The following is a 27,684-nucleotide window of genomic DNA, read 5'->3' as shown; positions in this document are numbered from 1 at the left end:
GCACCCGCACATCGAGCTAACGTTACGCAACAGTTTCTTCGTGATAACAACTTTGAAGTGATTCCTCATGCTCCCTACTCACCTGACCTGGCTCCTAGTGACTTTTGGCTTTTTCCAACAATGAAAGACACTCTCCGTGGCCGCACATTCACCAGCCGTGCTGCTATTGTCTCAGCGATTTTCCGATGGTCAAAACAGACTCCTAAAGAAGCCTTCGCTGCTGCCATGGAATCATGGCGTCAGCGTTGTGAAAAATGTGTACGTCTGCAGGGCGATTACGTCGAGAAGTAACGCCAGTTTCATCGATTTCGAGTGTGTAGTTAATTAGAAAAAAAATCGGAGGACTTAGTACTTGAATGCACCTCGTATGTAAGGGGTTCAAATGGTTCAAATGGCTCTGAGCACTATGGGACTCAACTGCTGTGGTCATAAGTCCGCTAGAACTTAGAACTACTTAAACCTAACTAACCTAAGGACATCACACACATCCATGCCCGAGGCAGGATTCGAACCTGCGACCGTAGTGGTCGTGCGGTTCCAGACTGTAGCGCCTTTAACCGCGCGGCCACTCCGGCCGGCGTATGTAAGGGGAACTGACACGGACAGAGGATCACCCTAGCGAAGGTATGGGCTGCAAATGGCAAAATCCATTAAAATAATCGACTTTGACAAAGGGAAGATTATTATTACGGAGAGCCTAGGAACGAATATCTACAAAACAGTAAGCTGGTTGAATGTTCACGGCTACTGTCGTGAGCATCTAGAGACAGAGGCGGAAGGACAGTGAAACTACCACTAAGCGCTAAATGGTTGGACGTCCACGACTCTTCACAGAATGTGGGGTTCGCAAGCTTTTCTACCCTGTAAAGTAGGAAAGATGTGTGGCATCTCTGCCGAAATAGCATAATGCTGGTGCATGAACAGTTGTTTTGGAGCACACGGTCCATTGTACATTGTTGAAAATAGAGCTCTTCAGCAGACAACCTCTATGTGTTTACATGCTGATCCAACGACGACGTCCATTACGATTGCAGTGAGCACGAGACTATTGGGATTTGACCAACGATCAACAGAAACGTGTCGGCTCTTCGGGTGTATCACATCTTTCCTACACTAGGTCGCTGGACGTCTCCGCAAATGCCGTCACCGAGGTGAACGGCGGCTCGAATCGTGCAGCGCGCCACGGACGCAGGCTGGTGGGAGCAGTATTATGCTATGAGAGACGTTTTCCTGCGCATGCATCGGACCTGTGGTGGAAATCGAAGACACGTTGACAGTTACGAACTACCTGCATCCCTTCATGCTTGTTGTTTTCACCTACGGCGATGTCACCTTTCAGCAGTATAATTGTCCGTTTCTCGGAGTCAGAACCGGGCTACAGTGGTGTGGCGAGTGTTATAGTGAACTCACGTGGACGTCTCGGGGACCAAATTCGCCTGATGTAAGTCCTATTGAACCCGTCTGGGTCGCTATCGTGCGCCATTACCGCATACGCAAATCAGCGACCCGTTATTTTTGCGGATTGCATGACCTGTGCATAGATATTTAACGCCACACACCTCCATAAACCTACCAACAAACTTTCGGATCCCTGATACGTAGAATAAGTGATATATTTCGTGCCAAAGACGGACAAACAAGCTATTAAGCAGGTAGTCATAATTTTTTGGTTCATCAGTGTGTAGGAATATGTCGATAACTTCTTCGGTTCTTAATTTTTAACGAAAGAACATTTTGCGAAGTTCTCTTATCAGGGAATCAAAATGAATCTTTAAACTTTTCTTCGATTGGTTCTGCAGGCATGCGCTCGTCAGGTCATTGCCTCCCGCACCCTTTAAAACACACTGGAGCACTGTCATGTGCAAGTGTATTTGCAGGGCCAACTGAAGAGCCAAAGAAACGTACACCGTCTAATATCGTGAAGAGCCCTAGCGAGCACGCAGAAGTGTCACAACACGACGTGGCATGGACTCGACTAATGTTTGAAGTAGTGCTCGAGTGAATACACCTGGCTTATGTTGGGAATGCTGATTATGTAGCACAAACACATGATCCAGTCATTATTAAAAATAAACTTTCGTTAAAGTTCGTGAGTTGATTACAATTTGGGTCATCAAATTGTGAAGTAAGAAGCTTTCAGCTCCCCGTTATTGAACTCGCCCGCCAAGGCTATTCTAGTCATTAGGACTTTAGTGAGACAGTAAATGTCTATGTCGATAGTCTTTAAACTACAGAATATCGAGCTAACAGGTGAAACGAATAATTTCTGGGCGAAATTTCACCTACATTCGTTTTCCGCAATTAGCTATCTGCTGTGTCGGCTTCTCATAAGCTGTAGGAGCCTTGCGGCGATAGTCACCTTGCTAATACTTTCCAGTCCAAGCTATTGAACTGCACCCGATGTCTTCAACCACGCAAATACTCCACGTTGATGACGACGACCCATAATTTTAGAATGACAATTTCAGTTCAGTGTAATCCCGAAAGTAGTGGGAACAGATATATCGATACATACAACGTTGTTCCCTCTAGCGAAGCCAACAGATATCTGACGACTAGGTAAACCAACCTTAGAACTGAAACTGTTCCTTCTGCAGAACTGCTCAATTCCATACGCAATTTTTAATTGAAAAAAACTGGTATCATGGGAACTTACGAAAGCTAAAATGTTGACTTTCATAGTTAATTTTATTTTACAGCAGAATCCTCTGTAATGTAAAAGACGAATACGTGTATCTGAACCATCAGATTTAAATATTTCACACTATAGTATTTACTAATTCTTAAATGGCTGCGCTAGGCCTACAAAGTGAATGAGTGATGGGTGGGGTAAATTACCTAAGAAGTTGACCTTACGTGTTTTCGGGTCCACTGTAGATGTTTGAAGCTAGGTGATAAGTGATGGTAAGCAAAATGACCATTCATTTGGTGCATTGATAAGTCTTAACATTTTTATCCCCTAAGGTATTGAGTCAAAACTGAATTTTTACTTTTTACTTTATTTTAATGTTATTTCAATGTTCTTGCATAAGGTCGTACAAGAATGTGGAGCTTCTTGTAGTGTTGAAAGGACGTCTACATCCGTTTACGACGTTCAAGAGGTTTTATTTTTGCTGTAGTTGCTTGGCCGTTTACGCCATTATCAAGAACAAATAATTGATGCCATGTCACGGTGTATATATAGCGAAGAAGCATCAAGGTTACCCCTCTTTACAGCCTAGAGATGTGCCATGACAAACCACCGTTTATTGGAGATCGATAATGGCGAAAACACTGAAACTGCATCAGCAAAAATGAAACCATTAACAGCCATATACGGAATATGACGTCTTTTCAACACTATATAGAGGCTTTAGGGCTATTTGACAAGAATTTAACGTTTTCTAATTGCGATTTTTTTCTAAAAATGGGACGATGAGTGTACTAAACACTAGTATGAAGCCTCAGTATTTGTCTCAACCATGTTACCTCTGCTTCGATTCCAAAATAGGTCAAATATGATTGGTGTTGTGTGTGTGTGTTTGAGGTTTACGGGCGCTAAACAGCGTGGTCATCAGCGACCAGATGATTGGTGTTAAAAAATATCTATTCGCATATCAAAAACCGACAGTCGCTCGCTACGAGCATGCAAAATACTCATGCCTTTTGTATCCACTACTTGCCCAAAAACTTTTTCCCGATTATGTCTACTGGCTCCGACAATAATTTGGACGCATTTAGACTCACTCGTTTCATTACTTTGTAAAAAAAAGTGCGTGGGACATCGAGTCAACCGAATAACTCTCTCTTCTCAACGTGACGCTACCACGACAGTGCCATAAAGGCAAACAGTGGTACAATAAATGTTAATTAACCTACGAAAAGAACAAATTACGTAGTCACTAATCTCATTAATTTGTCGCGTCATTTGTAAATTGGTTGTCATAATGTGTGTTTTTCAATTTCTATGTAAAATAAGGCTACAAATATCTTATTATTCTCAAACATTGATCTACGTTGCTGTGTAATTAAACTCCTTGATCATGTTAAGTTAATTATTATGCCGGTGTGGGGAGGGGGGGGGACGGAAAGGGGGTGAGGAGTGTCTGTTGTGAAATGGGCATCCTTTCAGTTAAGTTTTTGCATTTTGAATGTGACTTCAAGTTTTCAGAATGGTAATATGTTTATGTTTTGCAGTGATTTTGCGCAACAAAGCTAGGGCATTTCACGAAAGGACTTCACAGTCCATGTCTCATAAACCTTAGTGGCGTAAATATACAAGATACTGAAACACTCGAAACTTGTAATGGATTTTAAATGTATACATACATATTTTGTTATTCAGTGGTATGGTGTATTTGTAATTTGGTTTTAAGAATCTAGATATTAACCTCAAATCCAGTTTCCAATACTTTCATGCTTGTGAAATACTTTCGATTAGATATAAGTGACTTAAAAAGTGTAGGAAATATTCATTATTTGTTTGTACTTTTTCATCTTCTGGCCTCTTTGTACCACTTTTCATCCGGTTTGCAATCATTTTTGCATATCTATTAGATGTACATCATTCTCATGTTGTCTGCATGTTTTCTTCCCTCTGCCCGCTGCATATAATGTTAACTGACATTCTTCTTTTTCAGGTACTACCCCACAGTCAGTGAGTTACAGCTGAAACATATTTTGGGACAATTAATTTGCCATAGCTCCTTCTCCTTTTTGAGTATTTTATATTGAGTGGCGAACGACAGCTGCAGCGAACACCAATGTCATCGTAAGGTTTCTACACTGAAATAGGAGAGAAGTATGCAACACACCGATTAAACTCAACTTCCAGTTAACTTCCGTAATATTTCAATGATGCCCTTCATTGACAGATTTCTAAGGTGAATAAGGTAGTTATGGAATACTGTCTAAACAATGCGAGGGCAATTATTTATAATTACAGATCTGATATTTTCTCGATAATGAGAAAAACAAATAAGTCTATATTGTCCTGATTTCTGACCATTAGATTCATCGAGTGATGTAGTGGAAATGTGTTACCTTTATTTAAAATGTTTGTGTAGAATATGTGAATAGTGTTATCAATTTTGTGGCTAATGTAATTCTCCTTGTCTAAACTGTGAAGTTCAAATGCCAAATATGCTATTTTAAAATATACTCTGACATAATTCCTCTATCAGAACTACACAAGTTACAGTATTTCAATGATCGAACTAGTGCCGTAGATCAAGAAGGCAGCAAAAGAGTTTGAGTTGTTGAACTTTTTTTTATGTTTTGAGCTAGTAACCACAACTATAGTGAGCGTGATCAAAGTATTCGATTCCTACAGAGTTTAAGTTACATGCTTCCTAATTATACTAGTGAAATAAAAGAGACCGACTCAGGGGTTCCTACCGATAGATTTATGCAACCTGCAACATACTCAAAACTCGCGCGCGTGATTTTCATATTCCCTCACTCACTATGCACACCAAATTATTGTATGAAGTATAAGTTAGTAAAATTTTTTACTGGGACACATTTTCGCTGGAGGCGACGGTTTTCGAGTTATCCAAGAATATCGCCTTTGAAGGACATTTTTGTACGTTTTTCTTCAATAATTTGAAAAGTACGTCCTCTAGCGAAAACTTATCCAAGTACAAAATTCAGCTCAGTTTAATTTTTTACAGAAATGGGGTGTTCATTTTTCTGTATGACTAATATTTTACGCATAAAGAGCGAGAATGTGTGAAAATGTAGTATGTTTAATTATAAGGCGTTGTGGGTTGCATAGAACCCTTTGGTAGGGGCAGTCGTATCAGGTTTTACTCGTATATTCGTTTCATATATTGAAGAGATAATTTTCACTTCTCTAAGTCTCTCTCAATACTAACGCTCTCGTACCTTCAACGAACACAGGTGTTCGATTTTTAAACTGCAGAGAGTGGTCAGACACTACAATTGATTTTAAGAATCCACAGTGAGTGGATAGACAACTTCAGGTGATACGTTCGTAACAAGACATCGGGTATATTTTTCTCTTGTACTTTTTGATATTTTTATAGCTGTTTATGTTTAAGAGTGAGTGTGCATTTTTGCCTCTTCTGAGATTTTTAGCTCTGACTATGACTCAGTAAGAGTGGAAAGCGATTAATTGTCATAAATCTGCCAAAAATGATATAAAAGAGTGTTCACTATATTGACAGCGTCATCCAGTCTGATAACGTAAAATTTTAGTTAATAAGTTAGCGAACAGTGGAGGAGTGCGATGTTTATACGGGGAAATAAGGAGAAGAAGAAGAATATATGAAGAGTTGGAGAGGTACGAATTAATTTGTTCTTATTTTGTTTCGAGTTTGGAGTTACATCTGTAGTGTGCGCCCTAGGCAGTAGAATCAATATTGTACTTATCCAACCCTAAAGTAAAAACGTGAAATAGGTGTTTAGGAAATATGCTCCAACAGAGTTTCGCTATCAGAATTACACAAGCTGTAGAATTTAAGAAGTCGAAACTGAGTCGGTGATCCAGGAGCCTGTAAATGAGTTGGAAACATTAAACATTATTTGTTTTTATTTTGCGTGCTGCAGCTGTAGCGAGCGCCGCCGCAAGTAAGCTGCTCCTCTACGCATTGCGTTAGCGGACAGAGGAGCAGCGTAATATTTCGACGGATAAATAGTGATCTTACGACAAGAAGGATGCAGGAGAGTTGGGAAGGCAGAAAGGACCGTGCTCTTGCTTTATTTGGGGTGAGGGAAGACAGACAGCCGTGGTTGGTGCGTGCCGCGGCCGGCAGTCGCCGGGCACGGGGGCCAGCGGCGGCGGCGGCGGCGGCGCCGGCAGCGCAGTCGCGGGAAGCGGCGGTACTCACGCACGAAGATGTTGGAGACGAGCGTGGCGGGAAGGCAGACGACGACCACGAGCAGGTCGGCAGCGGCCAGGTTCGCGATGAAGAGGTTGGTGACGGTGCGCATGCGCGGCGACCGCCACACGACCGCGATGACGCAGCAGTTGCCGACGAGCCCGAGCAGGAAGACGAGCGAGTAGGCGGCGCAGTAGACGGCCGTCATGGCGGCCGAGTGCCGGTACACGAGGTCGTCGGGCAGCATGGGCCAGGGCCCGGCGGCCGCGGCCATCACGGCCGAGGAGGCGTTGGGCGGCCCGCCCCCGCCGCCCCCGGCCGCCGCGGCCGCGCCCGGCCCGCCCCCGGCAGCGGCCGCCGTCGCGTTGTGTCGCGCCGCTGCCACGACGGCGCCGCCGGCTGAAGGCCCGCTGACGCTGCCGTCCATCGCGAGAGGCGGCGCGCCCGGCACTGAAGCCCGCCGCCCGCCGCTCCCGGAGGCCGAGCCACCGCCGCCGCCGCTGCCGCCGCCCCCGCGCACGCGCAGCGCCGCCTCGGCCCGGGCGGGCGGCCGCTACGCGCCGGGGCTGCGGTACGCAAGCCCGCCGAGGTTGTCACAGCGCAGTTACCGAGCACGCACCGACCCGCGCCACGGAAACTGCGTAACGCCACTCCCTGCACAACTGAAACTTCCTACGATATCTCTTTTAAAAAAAAAAAAAAAAAAATTCATTGCTGCTAGCCCGACGACCTAACTTCACGTAACCGAATCTCCGAAAAGCATATGACTCAGTATCACACCCATGTTTACTAACGAAGGACAGTCATAAAGGGAGTCGAGCGGATATCGAGGATATCTTGCTAGGGAGGATGCGACGAGTTATCTCGGATGGAAAATCATAGATAGGGTAGAACCAATTTGAGGCGTGCCCTAAGAAAAACTGTCGGCATCCTTGCTGCTCATGTTATATACACTACTGGCCATTAAAATTGCTACACCACGAAGATGACGTGCTATAGACGCGAAATTTAACCGACTGGAATAAGATACTGTGATATGCAAATGATTAGCTTTTCAGAGCATTCACACAAGGTTGGCGCCTGTGGCGACACCAAATTGTGCTGACATGAGGAAATTTCCCACGGATTTCTCATACACAAACAGCAGTTGACCGGAGTTGCCTGGTGAAACGTTGTTGTGAGGCCTCGTGTAAGGAGGAGAAATGCGTACCATCACGTTTCCGACTTTGATAAAGGTCGGATTGTAGCCTATCGCGATTGCGGTTTATCGTATCGCGACATTGCTCGCGTTGGTCGAGATCCAATGACTGTTAGCAGAATATGGAATCGGTGGGTTCAGGAGGGTAATATGGAACGCCGTGCTGGATTCCAACGGCCTCGTATTACTAGCACTCGAGATGACAGGCATCTTATCCGCATGGCTGTAACGGATCGTGCAGCCACGTCTCGATCCCTGAGTCAACAGATGGGGACGACTGCAAGACAACAACCATCTGCATCAACACTTCGACGACGTTGGCAGCAGCATGGACTATCAGCACGGAGACCATGGCTGCGGTTACCCTTGACGCTGCATCACATACAGCAGAGCCTGCGATGGTGTACGCAACGACGAACCTGGGAGCACGAATGGCAAAACGTCATTTTTTCGGATGAATCCAGGTTCTGTTTACAGCATCATGATGGTCGCATCCGTGTTTGGCGACATCGCAGTGAACGCACATTGGAAGCGTGTATTCGTCATCGCCATACTGGCGTATCACCCGGCGTGATGGTATGGGGTGCCATTGGTTACACGACTCGGTGACCTCTTGTTCGCACTGATAGCACTTTGAACAGTGGACGTTATATTTCAGATGTGTTACGACCCGTGGCTCTACTCATCATTCGATGCCTGCGAAACACTACATTTCAGCAGGATAATGCACGACCGTATGTTGCAGTTCCTGTATGGGCCTTGCTGGATACAGTAAATGTTCGACTGCTGCCCTGGCGAGCACATTCTCCAGATCTCTCACCAATTGAAAACGTCTGGTCAATGATGGTCCAGCAAATGGCTCTCACAATACGCCAGTCACTACTCTTGATGAACTGTGGTATCGTGTTGAAGCTGCATGGGCAGCTGTACCTGTAGTCGCCATCCAAGTTCTGTTTGACTCAATGCCCAGGCGTATCAAGGCCGTTATTACGGCCAGAGGTAATTGTTCTGGGTACTGATTTCTCAGGATCTATGCACCCAATTTGCGTGAATATGTTATCACATGTCAGTTCTGGTATATTATATTTGACCAATGAATACCCGTTTATCATCTGCATTTCTTCTTGGTGTAGCAATTTTAATGGCCAGTAGTGTAGTAACGACCTGATCGACAATATTATCAGTAACATCAGATTTCCCGCTGTCTAAAGAAAGTTGAACAAATATTCAGGTAGCTCTTCCTAACACTTCAACGTTGTGCTAAAATCGGCAACTCCCTTTAAATATTTTGAAATGTAAAATTGCGCACTACACAAAAAGGAGAAAACCTAGAACCCTATAAGTATAATATCAATACGCCACAGTTGGGACCGGCCAACACGTACAAATACCTGAGTGTCACAATTTCTAAGGATGTCCAAAGGAACAGCCACATACGCTCAGTCGCAGGTAAAACAGGTGGTAGACTTCTGTTCACAAGTAGGATACTAGGAAGGTGAAATCAGTCAACAAAAAGAGGAGACTATAGTTGTGGTCTGCCAAAACTATGATTCGGTAGTTTAGGTACACTATATAAATGATTTAGTAAATGATAGGATTACCGGTAGTGTTCGTGGCATTGGTAGAGAAAGAAACATAAACGACTGCGTAAGAGAGAAACTAGGAGGAGGCGACTTCTCTTTGATTTTTTTTTCTTTGTTTGTCTGGTTGTTTGTTTTGCACATAATTAGAAGCGCACCTCATGTAGTGTTAGTTCACTGTGTTTTTTATGGCCATACAGAATATGAATTCCATTTTATAACTATAAAAAATAGTTGATGCCGTCGTCGTTGTTGTGGTCTCCAGTCCATAGACTGGTTTGATGCAGCTCTCCATGCTATTCTATCCTGTGCAAGCTAATTCATCTCCCAGTACCTACTGCAATCTACATCCTTCTGAATCTGCTTAGTGTATTCATCTCTTGGTCTCCTTCTCACGATTTTTACCCTCCACGTTGCCGTAATCAAATCAATTAGTTGTTGATGCAAGTACAGTTTACATGCACAAACATAAAAAATATATAATAAATTGCTGTTTTTTGGCCTGTGCGGCTGGTCCCGGCGGAGGTTCGAGTCCTCACTAGGGCATGGGTGTGTATGTTTGTCCTCAGGATAATTGAGGTTAAGTAGTGTGTAAGCTTAGAGACTGATGACCTTAGCAGTTAAGTCCCATAATATTTCACACACATTTGAACATTTTTTTTTGTTATTTGGCAATTAATAGAACGTGACCAAAGGCAGGGGTTTACAGTTGTTAACGAAAATGCCGAAGTTGTTTATGAAGAATAGAAACATGTTTTACATAATTTCGACGAAGTAGTGATGGGATGTTTGATATATATTCGTTTTGTGTATTTTTTATTTTACCTTCTTGTTGAGGAAATAGCGTTTTCTAGCACTATTTGATAAGTCTGCATTGCTTTCTTTATTTTTACTACAGCGTGCTTCTGTTTCACGCTACAAACCAAAAACTTCCGAATAAAACATGAATTACAACATTGACAATTTCATTTTTGCTATAAATCTGTTTATTTTTTAGTAACAGACGGGAGGATAACTATGAAGAACAAAAATCTCGCATAAGTTATGCTGCTCTTTATATATCCCCACTCAGGTTCTAGAAGATTCACAATTTCCGGTTTCTAAGAGAATCCAATAACACACTGGCCGCATGCGTAAAGAAAGCGATCGTTATAAGGTAACACGCAGTATGTATGTGAATACCTTACACACAGGTAACGTGAGTACGACCTTAACTGACCAAAGCTACTAGTAAAACTACCGTAATCTGCATTTTATTAGGATAGTCTACTGTAGCTTACGACGGTTTTACGACTTTAATAAAATGGAGCACGAGCCCGGAATGTTTCAAGGATGGGGAAAGAAATCGGCCATGCCCTTCAAAGGAACGATCCTGGCATTTGCCTGGAGCGATTTAGGGAAATGACGCGAAAAGTGAAACTGGGTGGCCGGAGAAGGTTCTGCACCTTCGTCTTCCCGAATGCGAGCCCAGTGTGCTAACCACCTCACTCGGTCTCTACAAAAGGGACTGCTTAGAAAACAGTCTGTGACCCATCCTAGAAAAATGGTTCAAATGGTTCTGAGCACTATGGGACTCAACTGCTGTGGTCATAAGTCCGCTAGAACTTAGAATTACTTAAACCTAACTAACCTAAGGACATCACACACATCCATGCCCGAGGCAGGATTCGAACCTGCGACCGTAGCGGTCGCGCGGTTCCAGACTGTAGCGCCTTTAACCGCGCGGCCACTCCGGCCGGCGACCCATCCTAGAACAGTGCTCCAGTGAATAAGGTCAGTACCAAATGAAACTAACTATGGAAATTGAACGTAGGCAGAGGAGTGAGGCTCGAATGCACACGCAGCTTTTGGTCAACCCATGGGCGAGCGTCACACAGATGCTGAAAGCGGAACCGACGAACTTTTAATTACGTACGCCAACAATCGCCAGAAAACTAGATACAAAAGTTCATGAACCAGCTTTAAGTAAGGCAGCTAGGAATATTCATCTACCCACTACCTATCGCCCCAGTAGCTATCGCGCAAATGAGATGGTTCAAAAAACTGGTTCAAATGGCTCTGAGCACTATGGGACTTAACTTCTGAGGTCATCAGTCCCTTAGAACTTAGAACTACTTAAACCTAAGTAACCTAAGGACATCACACACATCCATGCCCGAGGCAGGATTCGAACCTGCGTCCGTAGCGGTCGCGCGGTTCCAGATTGTAGCGCCTAGAACCGCTCGGCCACCACAGCCTGCACGCAAATAAGATGAAATGATCGAATGGCGTCATTGGTCGCTAGACCACGTCCGGCGTTATTCGATCGCCTGGTGCGCTAAGAAAATTTCCTATCCGATTGGGAATCGAAATCAGGCCCCACCGATCACAGTCAGCAAAGGTAACGACTACACCACGACGTGGGGGCGGATATGCAGCGCTAAGACAACGTTAGACTTATTACTGCGCGCACAGAGGCGTTTAAGCAGTCAGCTTCCAGCGCTCCATACCTGAACGGAACAGAAAGAAGCCCTACAAATCGTTACAGTGGGAAGTATATCCACATATTTTTCACAGTGTTTTAGCGAGAACAGATGTAGACGAATTTATACGCGCTCGAAATACGCCAGGAGATAATGAGAGTGGGCTGGGTTGCTCAATGATTAGGACGTGAAACTACGTGTGCTACCCACTGCTAGCAAAAACCACTCCTCCGACCCACTCCCTCAGTCTCTCTCGCTCTCTTCTATAGCTCTAGAATAACACTCAACAGGCCATCAACTTTCCAGCACCTGTACTACAAAGTTCTTGAATACGGAGACTGCAAGCGTACAAGTACGTTTCAAGATTGTATCGAAAATACAAGCAATACTCACAGCCTGTGTTACCAACTAGCGTACCACTGCAATACGACGATGTCATAAAATGATGACAATGTAAAAATGTCGAGTTGAAAGAAGGCCAGGAAGTTAGCAGATGACACATGAGAATATGATATCTACGTTAATAAACGTTACCAGTAGGATGAGTAAACGTGTTTGCATGGAACACAAAACGTTAATGATAACATAATCGAACAGCAGACGTAGTTTGAAACATTTTGGATGCAGCTGACGAGAAAAAAAAAATGCTTCAAATGGCTCTAAGCACTAAGGGACTTAACATCTGAGGTCATCAGTCCCCTAGACTTAGAACTACTTAAACCTATCCTAAGGATATCACACACATCCATGCCCGAGGCAGGATTCGAACCTGCGACCGTAGCAGCAGCGCAGTTCCAGACTGAAGCGCCTAGAACCGCTCGGCCAGCTGGCGCGGCACACACCATACTATAATATCAAAACGATGTCACACCTGATAGTACCGATTACACATCCATTGCACACGTCTGAGTGCTAAAACTTATGACAACTTACAATCCGAATGGTATATGGTGCTTTACCATAAAGTTGTAGACATGTGGAGTGTTTTGTTGTGTCCTCGTCGACACTGTAGTGTCTTGTACCATAGCGATCAAGGGAGAGAGTGTTGTTTGGTGGCTGGTATGCTCTTTCTACAACACAACTGCACACATGTATTAACACGGTTCGTTATTAAAATGAACAGCCGGCCGCGGTGGTCTAGCTGTTCAGGCGCTCAGTCCGGAACCGCGCGATTGCTACGGTCGCAGGTTCGAATCCTGCCTCGGGCATGGATGTGTGTGATGTCCTTAGGTTAGTTAGGTTTAAGTAGTTCTAAGTTCTAGGGGACTGATGACCAAAGAAGTTAAGTCCCATAGTGCTCAGAGCCATTTCAACCATTTTATTAAAATGAACAGGAAACTACTTATCTTAAGAGAGTCCACGTGTTTTGGTACAAATTCTTCTGTAATTGTCCACGTTAGCATCACCGCTGGTGAAATACAAGTCCCGCTGTGCGGTGAATGACAGTCCCCAACTGGAATGCGAGTTGGTGCTCCAGTGACTGAATCGCTGACCTTGTGACTGAGACAGAGATAGCGACTGGTACTGAGCTAGTAAGTGAAAGGCTGAGCTAGTGGCTGAGTGACGGAGGTAGTGACAGACTCCTAGTGATCGCCGGCGATCTAAATACTTGCGGTCGAGAGGCGTTGGAGGCATGTTGCTTGCGAGTCTGTCTTTGGCCTCTCTCTTGATAGGTGCGCTTGATCCAGTGCCTACTATCGATCTTCTTGCTACATCTTTGCCGAGCGGTGTGCTGGTGACAGTTTACGCCAGCACGTTCCTGCCCCCTAAAATGCCACACCGTTGTCGTCTAGAGAGGATTCGATCGACAACGGGTAGGGAGGCAGGACGCTGGACATAGAAATGAGCCGGGAGCTATGACTATGGAGAACAGCGTACTCTCGACCGTGCCTAGCCTTCTGGTTTGCGAATCAACGGGAACATCCTCCGGAAAACTGCTGCCGGGGCACACGTCCGGGCCTGGGGACGTGTCGTGGGACGATGATGGTGCGGGGGCGAGGGTGCATTGTCCATCCGCTCCTCCTGGGGTGCCATGGTGACACCAGTGAGCAGCTGCGAAGGCCGCGCGGGCCCGTGAAACCGTGAATCTGGGGGAGGAAAAGCAGCAGAGTCACAGAGCAAATGACACACACGAATTTGGTTGTTGTTGGTGGTGGCGCAGCAAATCATCGGGACCTGCATTCACGTACATAAAAGAGACAATGCCTGCCTCGATCACGCCTCTTTCCCAGACTCTGCGGCTGCCAAAACCCTGAAAAGAGCGAGACCGCCCTGCGGAAAGCGATTCTTGCGGACCATTTGGTGTAGCAAGTGTAGCAGCGTCCGATGGCGGCGGCCATACAGAAGTTCCGCCGGTAACGGTCCGTCTCATGGGTGGGAGCGATAGGAGGCGAGAAAGAGTCGCAGCGTCTGTTCCCGTGTGTGGGTCGTGCAAAAGCTTTGCCATCTATTGCTTAAAAGTGTGCACGAAGCGTTCTGCTCCTCCGTTGGACTGGGGGTGAAACGGAGCACTTGTTAGAAAATGGTTCAAATGGCTCTGAGCACTATGGGACTTAACATATGAGGTCATCAGTCCCCTAGAACCTAGAACTACTTAAACCTAACTAACCTAAGGACATCACACACATCCGTGCCCGAGGCAGGATTCGAACCTGCGACTGTAGCGGTCGCGCCGTTCCAAACTGAAGCGCCTAGAACCGCTCGGTCACGGCGGCCGGCGCACTTGTTAGATTACGAATGCCATATCGTTCACAAAACTGTTAAAAATCACGTGAAGTTAACTGTGGTCTGTTGTCTCACACAAGTACTTCTGTCAAACCTTCTATGCAAAATATAGAGGGTAACGCTTGAATGGTGCTACGTGGTGTGGTAGAAGCCATAGGCACGGCAAATGGGACCTTCCTAAAAGAGTCTACCACTGTGAGCTAATGAGTGTTCCCAAATGGTCCTGCAAAGTCCATGTGCGCTCGTTGCCATGGCGATTGAGTGTTAGGCCATGCTGAGAATGTCTGCGGATGGGCTTGCGTGCATGGGCGACACTGCGACATCATCTGTTCAATGTGGGCGTCCATGCCCTGCGAAGTACAGTGCCGTCGTGCGAACTGTTTAGTGCTAACAATTCCCCAATGTTATTGGTGGAGCAATCGCAACACAACCTTTTGCAATACTTTGGGAACAAGCACAAGCGATTGTCCACTGTCATTTTGAACTAGAATCACACCTTGTTGAACTGAAAGGATACGTCGATTTGCAAAATATCGGCACACAACTGAGTTATGGATACTGTTCAATGAAGAGGCCGAGACGTGCGAATGTAATTTGGGTCTGCTTCCATAGCCTGTGCATATTTTCTGTAGTGCAAGGGATAAGGTACCAGCAATTCAGAGTCCTGCTTATCGATATGGCAACAAGATGCAGCAGATGCGTTAAAATCAGAGTCTGGGCCAATCGGAAGGCGACGAAGGGTGTCTGCATGGCCATAGGTTGTACACAATTTCATATTGATGCAGCGAAAGCAACAAGGCATAATGTTACAATTTTTGAGTAGTTCGTATACGAACCGCCTTTGACGGGTGAAACAAGGACTGCAAAGGCTTGTGATCTTCCACAAAAAGGACTTGCAACTATACAAATAGTGATGGAATTTTGTCACAACATACACAATAGCGAGAATTTGTTTTTCTGTTTGAGAATAATTGCACTGAGTTTGAGTGAGCAATTTCGACGCAAAAGCAGTGGTTCTGTCTTGTGCACCAATTTGGTGCAAAAGCACAGCGCCGAGTCCGTAGGAAGAAGCATCGACTTGCAAAACTGCTGAATTGGTAAGATCAAAATGCTCTAAACATCTGCCACTAAGCGATGCGTTTTTGAGTTTTTGAAATGCATCTTGACAGTCTTTAGCCCACACAAAATGTACATTTTAGCGACGCAAGCGATGCAATGGTGTCGCGACCTGAGTGGCATTCGGTATGAACCGAATGTAGTGTGTTATCTTGCCTAGTGCTGACTGCAGTTGAGACACATTGCGAGAGAGACGTGGCGCCATCAAGTTAGTAGACTGTTCTGTCTGGCGCCATTAGTTCAAGGGTAGTACCGGCTATCCATCTTGCGGCCTTGTTGCCAATAATGAAGAAGAGTTGGTATCTGTGGGTTGCGTCCTCACAAGGGAACCTCCCCATCGCACTCACCTCAGATTTAGTTATAAGTTGGCACAGTGGATAGGTCTTGAGAAACTGAACACAGATCAATCGAGAAAACAGGAAGAAGTTGTGTGCAACTACAAAAAAACAAGCAAAATATACAAACTGAGTAGTCCATGCGCAACATAGGCAATATCAAGGCTCAAGTGAGCTGAAGGGCGTCGTGGTCCCGTGGTAGCGTGAGTAGGTGCGGAACGATAGGTCCTTGGTTCAAGTCTTCCCTCGAGTGAAAACTTTAATTTTTTATTTTCAGTTTATGTGACAAACTCTTAGGTTTTCATCAATTTTTGGGAGTGATTATCACATCCACAAGAAAACTGAAATCGGAGAAGGTAGAAGAGTATTTTTACCCATTCGCCAAGTGTACAAGTTAGGTGGGTCGACAACATATTCCTGTCATGTAACGCACATGCCGCCACCAGTGTCGTATAGAATATATCAGACGCGTTTTCCTGTGGAGGAATCGGTTGACCTATGACCTTGCGATCACATGTTTTCGGTTCCCACTGGACAGGCACGTTCTTTCGTCTACTAATCGCACGGTTTACCGATGCGGTCGCAAAACACAGACACTAAACTTATTACAGTGAACAGAGACGTCAATGAACGAACGGACAGATCATAACTTTGCGAAAATAAAAAATTAAACTTTTCACTGGAGGGAAGACTTGAACCAAGGACCTATGGTACCGCAAATGCTCACGCTAACCACGGGACCACGGCGCTCCTGAGGTCACAGCGTCCTTTATGTTAATTATGTTGCACATCAACTACTCAGTTTGTATATTTTTGCTTATTTTTTTCGTAGTTGCACACAACTTCCTCCTGTTTTCTCGATTGATCTGTGTTCAGTTTTTCAAGAGTTTTAGAAACTCCTCTCGTTTCGTTCTTTTTGCCCTTGCCAGAAGACGTCGAAGCACCAAGGGTACCGTCCACATTGACAAGTGATTTGTAAACCAGCAATCGCCGGCGACGACGATAACAACGTTTACGCATCATTGTAAGAAGCAGTGCCTCAGTGGCTATTCACTCAAACCGAGTGAATGCGCTAGACAGAACAGTGTGCTGTTTATACCATCAGTCCTGGCGCACGCAGCTGATGTGGAGTCTTATCAGCTCCCGCTATTGCGCAATTTTGATTTTCGAGCTGACTGTAGCTTTCGTTGCCTGTAACAATGCAGGTAGATCAGGTTTGGAATCCTTTGAAACCAGAGAAATTTTAGCTTTCCGTACTATACCTGTTTCTGAGATTATGATTGCTAGTGAGGGTTCTTACCTTCTTCCTCACGGGAGTTTGTCTTTGTCTTGTCGTAGACGTTGTAAGATAAATTCCGACTGTAGTGTTCACTTATGGGTAAAGGCAAGTGGTCCTTCTTCTTTGGAAGATTGTCGCATTGCCGGTGATTGTACTTTATATAATCATTGAAAGTAGTGTTCTCAACAAACGGCCCTTTTCAGGGCCACAATAAGTTAAAACCTCAAAAGTCCTTCTCAGACGCACAGCCGAAGGCAATCCTAGAAAGTGTGCCAACTTATATCTAAATCTGACGGGGGTGGGATGGGGAGATTCCCTTGTCAGAAGCTCTTTGCTTGCCTATATACAAACGGGTTTGCTGGCCCGCGAAAGGGGGCACCAAATTTGTGGATTAGCAGTAGCGTGGCACAAGAGGTGGTCACGAGGTCCGAGCGGCCGAAGCCACGAGCTGCGCAAGGAGGGCCTGCGCAGAGCGAAGATACCGGAGTACTTCACCGGAGTCAGTGTCGACTACAAGCAGCAGGCCGACATCCCGTCGGTTGGTTGGCAACGTTTGTGTCGGACGACCACTCGCAGCGTGGCTGCCCCCTTCTACCTGGCAGTAATCGCCACCATTCAGTAACCGCTGCGTCCGCCCCTTGTAGCTGAGTGGTCAGCGCGACGGAATGTCATTCCTAACGGCCCGGGTTCGATTCCCGGCTGGGTCGGAGATTTTCTCCGCTCAGGGCTTGGGTGTTGTGTTGTCCTTATCATCATTTCATCCCCATCGACACGCAAGTCGCCGAAGTGGCGTCAACTCGAAAGACTTGCATCAGGTGAACGGTCTCCCCGACGGGAGGCCCTAGCCACACGGCATTTCCATTTCAGTAACCGCTGCGACGCACCGTGGGTCCATGGAGCTGCTTGCTGTAAAGGGGAGTAACATTCTGTAATCCTCGTGCTGATTGGTGTCATTGTCTACCCGATCTCCTAATCATTTCCTGGTTTGAACCCAAACCTCCGTGTTTTACTCGGTGGGCTCCATGGTCTTAAATATAAGCCGTAGTATTGTACTAAGACACTGGCTGTCGTTTAAAAAGTGGCCCCGTTACTATAATGCCTCTCTTTATTATTTTCTAGTATGTACCCGACCTCCGAGTTTTACTCGGTCGGCTCTTAGATCGAAAATGTAGACCGTAGGATTGTACCAGACACTAGTTGTCATTTGAAAATTTGTTCTGTGTGTAATATTGCTCTTCCTTTCTAGCTTATACCTGATCTTTAATGTTTTAATGTATCAGCTCCTGGTCGGAAATACAGTCGAAATAATTGAGCGAGGCACATGTTAACGTTAGACAGACAGTGGTCTTGCGGTTATATTCAGATGTTAACCGGTTTAACTCTTTGATTGTAATTGTATTTGAGATAATCGAACTACCTGTTGTACTAAGCTGTCCGTTTGTGTCTTTGAAAGACCGGGTCATTATTGATATATTTTTAACTGGATCTTGTGATTCCGCTGAGAGAGTTCTCTTGTAATAAGTGCTCATGCGTAATATTTTAAATCGTTCCTTCTGAGTGGCCTTCATAACTGGAAAGCAGTTTAACTTTTGACATATTAACAGCCAACTGTTAGCAAGGCTTTAGTAAGAATAAGATTGTCAAAAGGGACTGGTTGGGATCCAGTCGCACCTTGTTACTGATTGAAATGGAAAGGTTGCTCGCTTTGAAGCAAGCCTTATTGTCACAATTGTTTCCTAATTTGCCTAACCTTTAAGCATAGGTACGCATCTTAACCTCGAACCTTTCGACATACAGTTTCCAAATAAAAAAATTATGTCATTTGCTTCATTAATTAAAACGCTCCTGTCATGAATATTTCTTATGTTTTCATGGGTTTGCAGAAGGGCATTTAATAAGAGAAACTGTGTCCAGCGCGGTATAAACACCGCTGTTTCATCCGATAACGGACGGGCAGCAGGTCCGGGCCATTGTAATTGTCATTTTGTTCTTGTTTTGATTTCTCTTGTAAAAGCTTATTCACTTCAGAAATTTGTTAATTTGTAAAGAAAACAAATTTATGGTTATGTATTGTTAAATAAATATGTTGTGTGAAAAGAAAGTTACGTTGTTGGGTCTTCCCTTCCACGTTTTCCTTAATACTAGTAGATACCACGTATTAGCGAGGAAGAGGCAGGTCACGGATTGCAAGCAAATGAGATTGGAGGGAGTGCACCCCCTGACTGTTTATCACGTGACGTAAGTACTGCAGTTCAGTTTGAAGAAAGCCACACTTTTCGAGGCTGTACTTGAGTCCTGCTTCTGGTGTACGACCCGAGACGACAAAATGGTCAATGCAGTTTGAACAAAACGGCACTTTTGAATTCAGCTGTTCTAAGTCATGATGAAAACCTGCGGGTGCGGAAGCACTGCCGAAGGGCAAACGCAAATACTTGAACAGTTCCAAGAGTGTATTTACAACAAACATCTTCTGTGATTTTTCATTCAATGGAATTTGCAAATAGGCATCACACAAATCTGTCTTAGAAAAGAAACATCCTGCACCAAGCCTGTCCACGAGTTTCTCAGGGCGAGGTAAGGGATAAGTGTCAACTTCTTTAGACTTCTACAACTATATCTACACGGATACTCTGCAAATCACATTTAAGTTCCTGGCAGAGTCTACTTGGCCAGTCTACTTGACCGTAGACTTGACGTCAACACAAATGCGAAGGCGACCAGAATGCTTAGGCAACAAAACGAGGACTTTCCCAATGACTAGCTTGAATGGGAGCAATTACACCATTATCTAGCAATGCTTTCAATTCACTGGCTATTTTGTCTCTTAAAGCAACTGGAACGGTGTGGGCCTGAAAGAAACGTAAGCTGTGCATTGTCTTTCGATGTAACATGTGCTACAAAGTTATTAGCATTTCCCATTCCTTCTGAAAATAGTTCAGGAAATTCTTTAAGCGAGCTCGTGAGGCGCTCGGGGTAACCGCGCGGTCAGGGGCGCCTTCTCACGGTCTGAGCCGCTCCCCCCGTCGGAGGTTCGAGTCCTCCCTCGGTCATGGGGTCATGGGTGTGTGTTGTCCGTAGCATAAGTTAGTTTATGTTAGATTAGGTAACGTGTAGGCTTAGGGACCGATGACCTCAGCAGTTTGGTCCCATAAGACGTTACCACAAATTTCCAAGCTAGTGACACTGTCTTTTGGATCACAAGCCGATGTGGAAAAGCACATTATCGTGGATGCTAAGGCCAAACAAACCAAAGGCATCTAACCGGAAAACTTTTTCACTGTCTCTTGATTTCAACACAGTAAAATTCACTGTTCTAAGGTGAGATTAAGTGCCAGGCAAACTATACTGTCCAAGCACTGCAATTTCCTGTCGGTTGTAAGCAGTGAGGCGCTTGCTAGATTTAGAAAGGCGTGATGAACTCAACTGTTCGTACGTGGCACGATTTAGCAAAGTTACTGGGACACATGAGTCTAACTGAAAGTTCACACGACAACCAGCATTTCGTAGTGAGACAAATAATTTATTTGAACATCGTTGCACAGAACTAGGGAGAGAAGTGGGCACAACCTTAATCTTACTTTTGTCAGAACCTGTTGCAGGTTTAGAAAACACAGTATGCCCGAACCTGTTTTTTTTTCTGGGAGTGGGCAAAATTGGTGTTTTTGTCCCGTTGCAAACAAACGGCTTCGACATAGCCTTTCTTTCCACACGTCTAACACGTTGCGTTACGTGACGGGATATCCTGTCTTTTATAGAGAGCAAAACATCTAGAGCAAGACCTCACTGCCGGCCGGAGTGGCCGAGCGGTTCTAGGCGCTTCAGTCTGGAACCGCGCGACCGCTGCGGTCGCAGGTTCGAATCCTGCCTCGGGCATGGCTGTGTGTGATGTCCTTAGGTTAGTTAGGTTTAAGTAGTTCTAAGTTCTGGGGGACTGATGACCTCAGCAGTTAAGTCCCATAGTGCTCAGAGCCATTTGAGCCAAGACCTCACTAACCTCATAGGTCTGTTTACATGTTTACTTGGCTGTCCGCGCGGCTGTGTACGCGCTCTCTGTGGTGGCTACTGGAGTTGGTCGCGATCAGGGGGCGACTGGACCCGACAAATCGGGGCCTGGTTAAGCTTATCGGCTGCTATGGTACCCGAATCATATTGCTCTAATATTTTCAATACTTGGGAAAGTGGTGGATCAGAGTATTTTAGGATCTGCTCCCGTATTCTACTATCAGGGACATTGAATGTTATTGCATTAAATCACAGTAAGTGTCGCCAGAACTTCATTTCAGTTTACACTTCCTAGTCGTGCCCGTTAATTCAGTGTACCACTGGCGGTACGTCTGTTCCGGGTTTTTCTGCAAGCGAAAAATCTGATGTCTAGATGCAGCTAGTTGGACATACCGGTCATAATATTGAATTAATGCAGTGATTAGTTGGTCATAGCTGAGTTCGTCGAGCTGGGAATAGTTATTGTATGAACCAGAACACTGGAAACCCCGCAATCGAAAGAGAGTATTGTAGTTTTACAATACCTTGAACACATGAACTTCTCAAAGTCCTTGGAACTAAGTGAGATATTCAATCCATTCCTTTTCTGAGTCGTTAAATTGCCGGAACGGTGGTATGCTGGTCGGCGGCACTTGTGTTGTTGGTTGGCTGGCCGACGCAGCTTGTGCAGCCAGTAGTTGTACCGTCGTCAGCAAAGCAACAATTTGTTGGTTCTGAAACTGAAGAGCTTGCGTCAGCTCCAACACACTGGCCTCCTGAGGTTGAGGTGCGGGGGCAGGGGGCGGAGGGGGCGGGGTAACCATGGTTTACGCAAATACATTATAGCAAAAAAAACAAGCAAAGCCTCTCAAAAGAGAAATTTCATTTGTTATGCGGTACCCCTCCTGGAATACATGTAAGAATACAACAACAAATTAGCAAAGCGATCACCCCTGCAAGCTAAAACAAGAGAAGCAAGCAAAATCTTTGGCCAAGATGATTAACTTCGATCAGCACTGAATTATCCCATCCTCGTCGCCACTATTGTGTTCTCATCGCCACTGTACAGTCTTGTACCATAGCGATCAAGGGAGAGGATGTCGTTTGGTGGCAAGTATCCTGTTTCTACAACACAGCTGCACACATGTATCAACAGGGTTCCTTATTTACAAGAGCGGGGCCATGTGTTGTGGTACAAGCTCTTCGATAATAGTCCACGCTAGCCTCAACCGCTGGTGAAGTGCAAGTCCCACCAGGCGATGGATGACAGTCCCCACCTGGAGTGCGAGTTGGAGCGCCAGTGACTGAGTGCCTGAGCTAGTGATTGAGCTAGTGACTGAGACAGAGCAAGTGACTGGGACTGAGCTAGTAACTGAGTGACTGAGCTAGTGACTGAGACTCCTAGTCATCGGCGTCGATCTAAATACTTGCGGTCGAGAGGGCGTCGGTGGCAAGTTGCTTGCGAGTCTTTGGCCTATCTCCTGATAGGAGCGCTTGATCCACCGCGTACTACCGATCTTCTTGCTACATCTTTTCCGACCGTTGTGCTGGCGACAGCTTACGCCCGCAAATGGAGCTTCAACTTTAACTGTCAATCCTGTTAGCTAACATAAATCCAAGAGAATATACATAACCTCCATATATAAAAGAAGATATTTCACATGATTGTAGTACCTATATATGAATAAAAATCAGTTCCCGCATGTATGAAAGATCATCACTTCAGAATGACTGGAGGAATTTGTTTGAATTTTGTTGTTGTTGTGTTCGTAATTGTCAGTACAAAGTGTTTTGTGAGAGAAAATGTTTGGAAAATCCACGGGATGAGTCGAAAATGAAAATCTCACTTAAAGAAATGTGACAGTTGGTTTGACAGTTCTGTCACAAGTTCTAATAAAAAAAAATTAACGTTTAGTTTCACAGTTCTGTTGACGCGTGTGCTCATAAAAACAACAAATCCCCATTCAATAATGATTTTTGCGAAAAAGAATACAACTGAAAGCGTTATTTCAGTGTGTTATCTGTGCTGAGGATATGTTTGGTGCGTTGCAAAGATTGAATTGATGCCAGTTCGTAGTAATTTCGTGTGTAATAAAACATTCCATTGATTTTAGATCGTTATTTATTTCTTTGGAAAAAACGCCACCAGTTAGGCGCCAAATTTCGTCGGTGTTCACACAACGCAGGCCTTCTACAAGACCATCGAGGCAGTGAGACTGAGCAAGCGTATATACAACGTTTGGGGCCAAATCATATCAGAATTTCTCAAGAGCGATTCATCATGACTTCGGAACTAGTTTTTGTGGTGTCACCGCCAGACACCACACTTGCTAGGTCGTAGCCTTTAAATCGGCCGCGGTCCGCTAGTATACGTCGGACCCGCGTGTCGCCACTGTCAGTGATTGCAGATCGAGCGCCGCCACACGGCAGGTCTAGAGAGACTTCCTAGCACTCGCCCAGTTGTACAGCCGACTTTGCTAGCGATGGTTCACTGACAAATTACGCTCTCATTTGCCGAGACGATAGTTAGCATTGCCTTCAGCTACGTCATTTGCTAGGACCTAGCAAGGCGCCATTATCATTTGCTATTTATCTGGTGATGCACGTACTGTCAGACCGATGTTCACCAATTATTGATTAAAGTTAAGTATTCCAACAGCTACGACCTTTTTTGCTAAAGCCTAACTTCCTTAAATGTTCCAGACCTCACGACAGCCTGCGTGAGCTTAACGCGTGCCTTTCGGCTACCAATCATAGTGGCTTGGCTGTCTTGCCAAGTCACAACAGTTTTATTAATTGATAAACAATTCAAACTCATGTAAGTAAATGAATATTTAAATCCATCCCGAAACAGCCTCATTTTATGTAGAAGCTTGATAGTAAAAAGTGCCCATAAGAAAAGACAATTGTTTGGAAGGATATAGTACTCACCGGTAAGTTACGTGAAACCGTGGTGTGCAATCGGCGGAAAGCATAGCGTGCGATGCATGGAAGCTTGACGGGGCGCTAAAGCAGCGTCGTCAACATCACTCCGAACAGAGAGGGTAGGGCGTAGGGCGCGAAGGCGATCGCCCGTGGAAGATTTGAGAGTGCTGCAGAAATATTGACGTAACTAACGGTTTTAATGTAATACTGGGGACATAAGTTCACTGTGACTTTTGAATTAGAAAATTATCGAATAAGTTTCTTAACGAAGCGTTGAACAGAATGAAATAATGTGGTGTACTCAGTGGTAAGGTTGTATAACAATAGGTGTCAAAAACAAATTGGAAATAATGAGTAATAACTGAATGTTCAAATGTGTGTGAGTACTTAAAGGACCAAACTACGGAGGTCATCAGTTTCTAGACTTACACACTACTTAAACTGACCTATGCTAAGAACAACACACACACCCATGCCCGAGGGAGGATTCGAACCTCCGGCGGCAGAGGCCGCACTTCCTCTCTACCACGTCGTGCCCCAGTCCCTTGGTGGACTGAGGCACCCCGCAACGCAATTGGCGCACGTAGACGTGCTCTCTGCGTTTTTAACCGACACCCTATGCTAGCAAATTGCATTCATTATAAACAGATGCGTGCAAAGTGTCGTCGCGTTCTTCGAGATAGCAAAAGAGCTAGCTGGATTTCATTCACTAGTTCATTCAACAGTTTCACACCTTGCCCTGTCGTGTAGGCCAACCATCGACGGCTCTCTGGAACAAAGATCCAATTTCCGGCCTGACAGTGGCTGACGATGTCATTGTGGGCCCTATTGCTATCTCCAACACCTTGGGCCGCCATTCTGCGGAAGTTTCGAGCTCTTCCCACTATCACCCTGCCTTCCTCCATCGGAAACGAGCGGAGGCGGCTCGTTCGATACCCTTCCCTTCTCCGAATCGTGAGTGCGACAATGCTGTTTTTCCTATGAGGGAGCTCGATCATGCTCTCAGTTCATCCCGATCCTCCGCCCCGGGGCCGGACGCCATCCACATTCAGATGTTGCAGCATCTTTCTCTTGCGGGCAAGCACTTTCTGCTTAACACGTACAACCGCATCTGGGCAGAGGCACATTTCCTGGACCCATATCTAAGCCCGATAAGGACAGAAACCTTCTTTCTGGCTACCGCTCGATCTCTCCTAACAGCTGCGTTTGCAAGGTGATGGAATGTGTTATTCATTCCCGGATGGTGTTGTGGCTCGAGTCTCGACATTTACTAACGAATGCACAATGTGGATTTCGAGCGCGGCCTTCTGCAGTTGACCATCTTGTTACCTTGTCCACCCATGTCACGAATGGTTTTCTGCGGAAATCCCAGACTGTGGCCGTGTTTTTAAATTTGGAGACGGCCTGCAACACCTGCTGAAGAACTAGTATCCTCTGTACCTTTTTTTGACATTTTTATGCAGCGACAACAACTGATATTGTTTATACAAGAATATACAGCTTACAGTTGCAGGTTAACTTTATCGTTTACCTAGGTTTCAGCGCGAGTAATAACGTCTTCTTCACAACATAAAATATTATTTAAATATTTGCCTAAAACAAGCCATGTTTTAAGTCAACTTTATAAAACTTGATGCATAACCATAAGGTTTTGTCACTTCTATTAATCAAGCTGTAGCAAAATCACATCACTTTAAGCCCGTTGTACGGGCCTCGTCGTGTGAGTCACACGACCACTCGCCTAAACCGGGAAATGCCGGTTCGAGTCCCATTCCGGCTCAAATTTCCATTGTCGTCATTTCCTCATACAGCTGACGGTTGTTCGTATTCGCAACTGTGAATACATTTCTCGTACTTGTGAAATGAGCCGTGGGCTTGCCTAGAGTTAGAGGGATTGTAGCGGAACTCAGCGCGGGAGCAATCAAATATACGCGCAACTGCGCATTTACCAAAATAAATTGGACAGTACAAAATAATAAAGATCTGTATATACTCATGTGAACTGATAGATACATGACTGTTACAGAATGACTATAGTGCATCGCTATAGAGTAACATACTCTTAGACATGACCAAGTTTCAGAAATCTGCCTGTATACTAGGCAAAGTTCAAGTCTGTATTTAATTCAAGTCAAATAAAAATAAAAGGTGTACAAAACTTATAATATCTAGAGTATAAAAGAAATTTCTGTTACTTTTGTTACAAAAATATATTTTGTGTTTGATGTACATTTATGTGTGTATCTTTTTCGTGTCTGTAGCGTGTTGGTACAGCTTTTCCTAAGAAACTAATGTTACACTGCGCTTGTTGCAGGAAACGTGGTACGACTGCACTGTAGAGTGCTAATAAGCAGATATGGAGACGGAAGATGAGAAAGCTGAACTGCACTCGCGGACTGCAGGCGTAACAAATGGAACAGCCGTGCCAGCCAGCGTCTGACGACCGTCGACGTCATCACCGCCCTGTCTGACGTCACACCAGCCACCCTGTGTGACCCGCAGCGCAGTTAGCTGTGCGCAGCTCTCTCAAAGTACTGACCGTTCCCCAGTCTATAATCCAAACAACACCGTTCAAACATCATGCTAACGCAACGCGTATGTACCTCCCAGTGCTAGTAATAAAACTGAAAATTTTCCCAAGCATAAGTTATTAACTGCTAAAACAAAGACAAAATGATTTAAATGTATGAAATATTATGATTCTATCTGAATGTGATAGTACGAAAAGACGCTCATCTTAGAACTATTTCATGAATTGCTTTGTTTGGGTAGCTCAGCGTGTTCGTCAGAGGGTTAACTGCCCTCTGTAATAAAAGAACTGAGTTACGATCGACGATGAACTAGAACAAGCGTCATGGGACATCAGTGGCGAACAAATAGAATGAACAGCAACGGACAAAATGAGGTAAAAAAAAAAAGATGGTAGGGCACTTACCCGAAAAGGCAAAGGTCCCGAGTTCGAGTCTCGCTCCGGCACACCGTTTTAATCTGCCAGCAAGTTTCAATTGCATATGTGTTTCTAAATCTCCTTCCTACAATTTAAAAATGTGTATATTATAATTTCTCATGTATGTTAATATTGTAATCATTACTTGAATGATTCCTTACAGTAATTATCGTAGTCATTCAAGGGTGCCGGCCGTGGTGGCCGAGCGGTTCTAGGCGTTACAGTCTGGAACCACGCGACCGCTAATGTCGCAGGTTCGAATCCTGCCTCGGGAATGGACTTGTGTGATGTCCTTCGGTTAGTTAGGTTTAAGTAG

At 45.0% G+C, this 27,684-nt stretch overlaps 2 protein-coding genes across 2 annotated transcripts in view; one reads left to right on the top strand and one right to left on the bottom strand.

Annotated features, from left to right (window-relative positions):
• Positions 1–7,068, bottom strand: part of LOC126161725 (neuropeptide SIFamide receptor-like) — a gene marked incomplete at its 3' end in the record, with an annotated part of 110,301 nt that extends 103,233 nt beyond the window's left edge. The window contains exon 1 of the mRNA XM_049917800.1: positions 6,831–7,068. Coding sequence (XP_049773757.1) covers positions 6,831–7,068 — 238 coding nt within the window. The remainder of the gene's footprint in view (positions 1–6,830) is intronic.
• LOC126161651 (neural Wiskott-Aldrich syndrome protein-like) lies at positions 7,067–26,932 on the top strand. Its single transcript, XM_049917678.1, has 2 exons — positions 7,067–7,392; positions 26,824–26,932. The coding sequence occupies exons 1-2, from the start codon at positions 7,067–7,069 to the stop codon at positions 26,930–26,932; spliced, it is 435 nt and encodes a 144-aa protein (XP_049773635.1).
• The last annotated feature ends 752 nt before the right edge of the window (positions 26,933–27,684 follow it).

The sequence above is a fragment of the Schistocerca cancellata genome, chromosome 1 (genome assembly GCF_023864275.1).
Source record: "Schistocerca cancellata isolate TAMUIC-IGC-003103 chromosome 1, iqSchCanc2.1, whole genome shotgun sequence".
In the NCBI taxonomy this organism is placed as follows: domain Eukaryota; kingdom Metazoa; phylum Arthropoda; class Insecta; order Orthoptera; family Acrididae; genus Schistocerca; species Schistocerca cancellata.
This window is presented reverse-complemented; position numbering and strand designations above follow the sequence as displayed.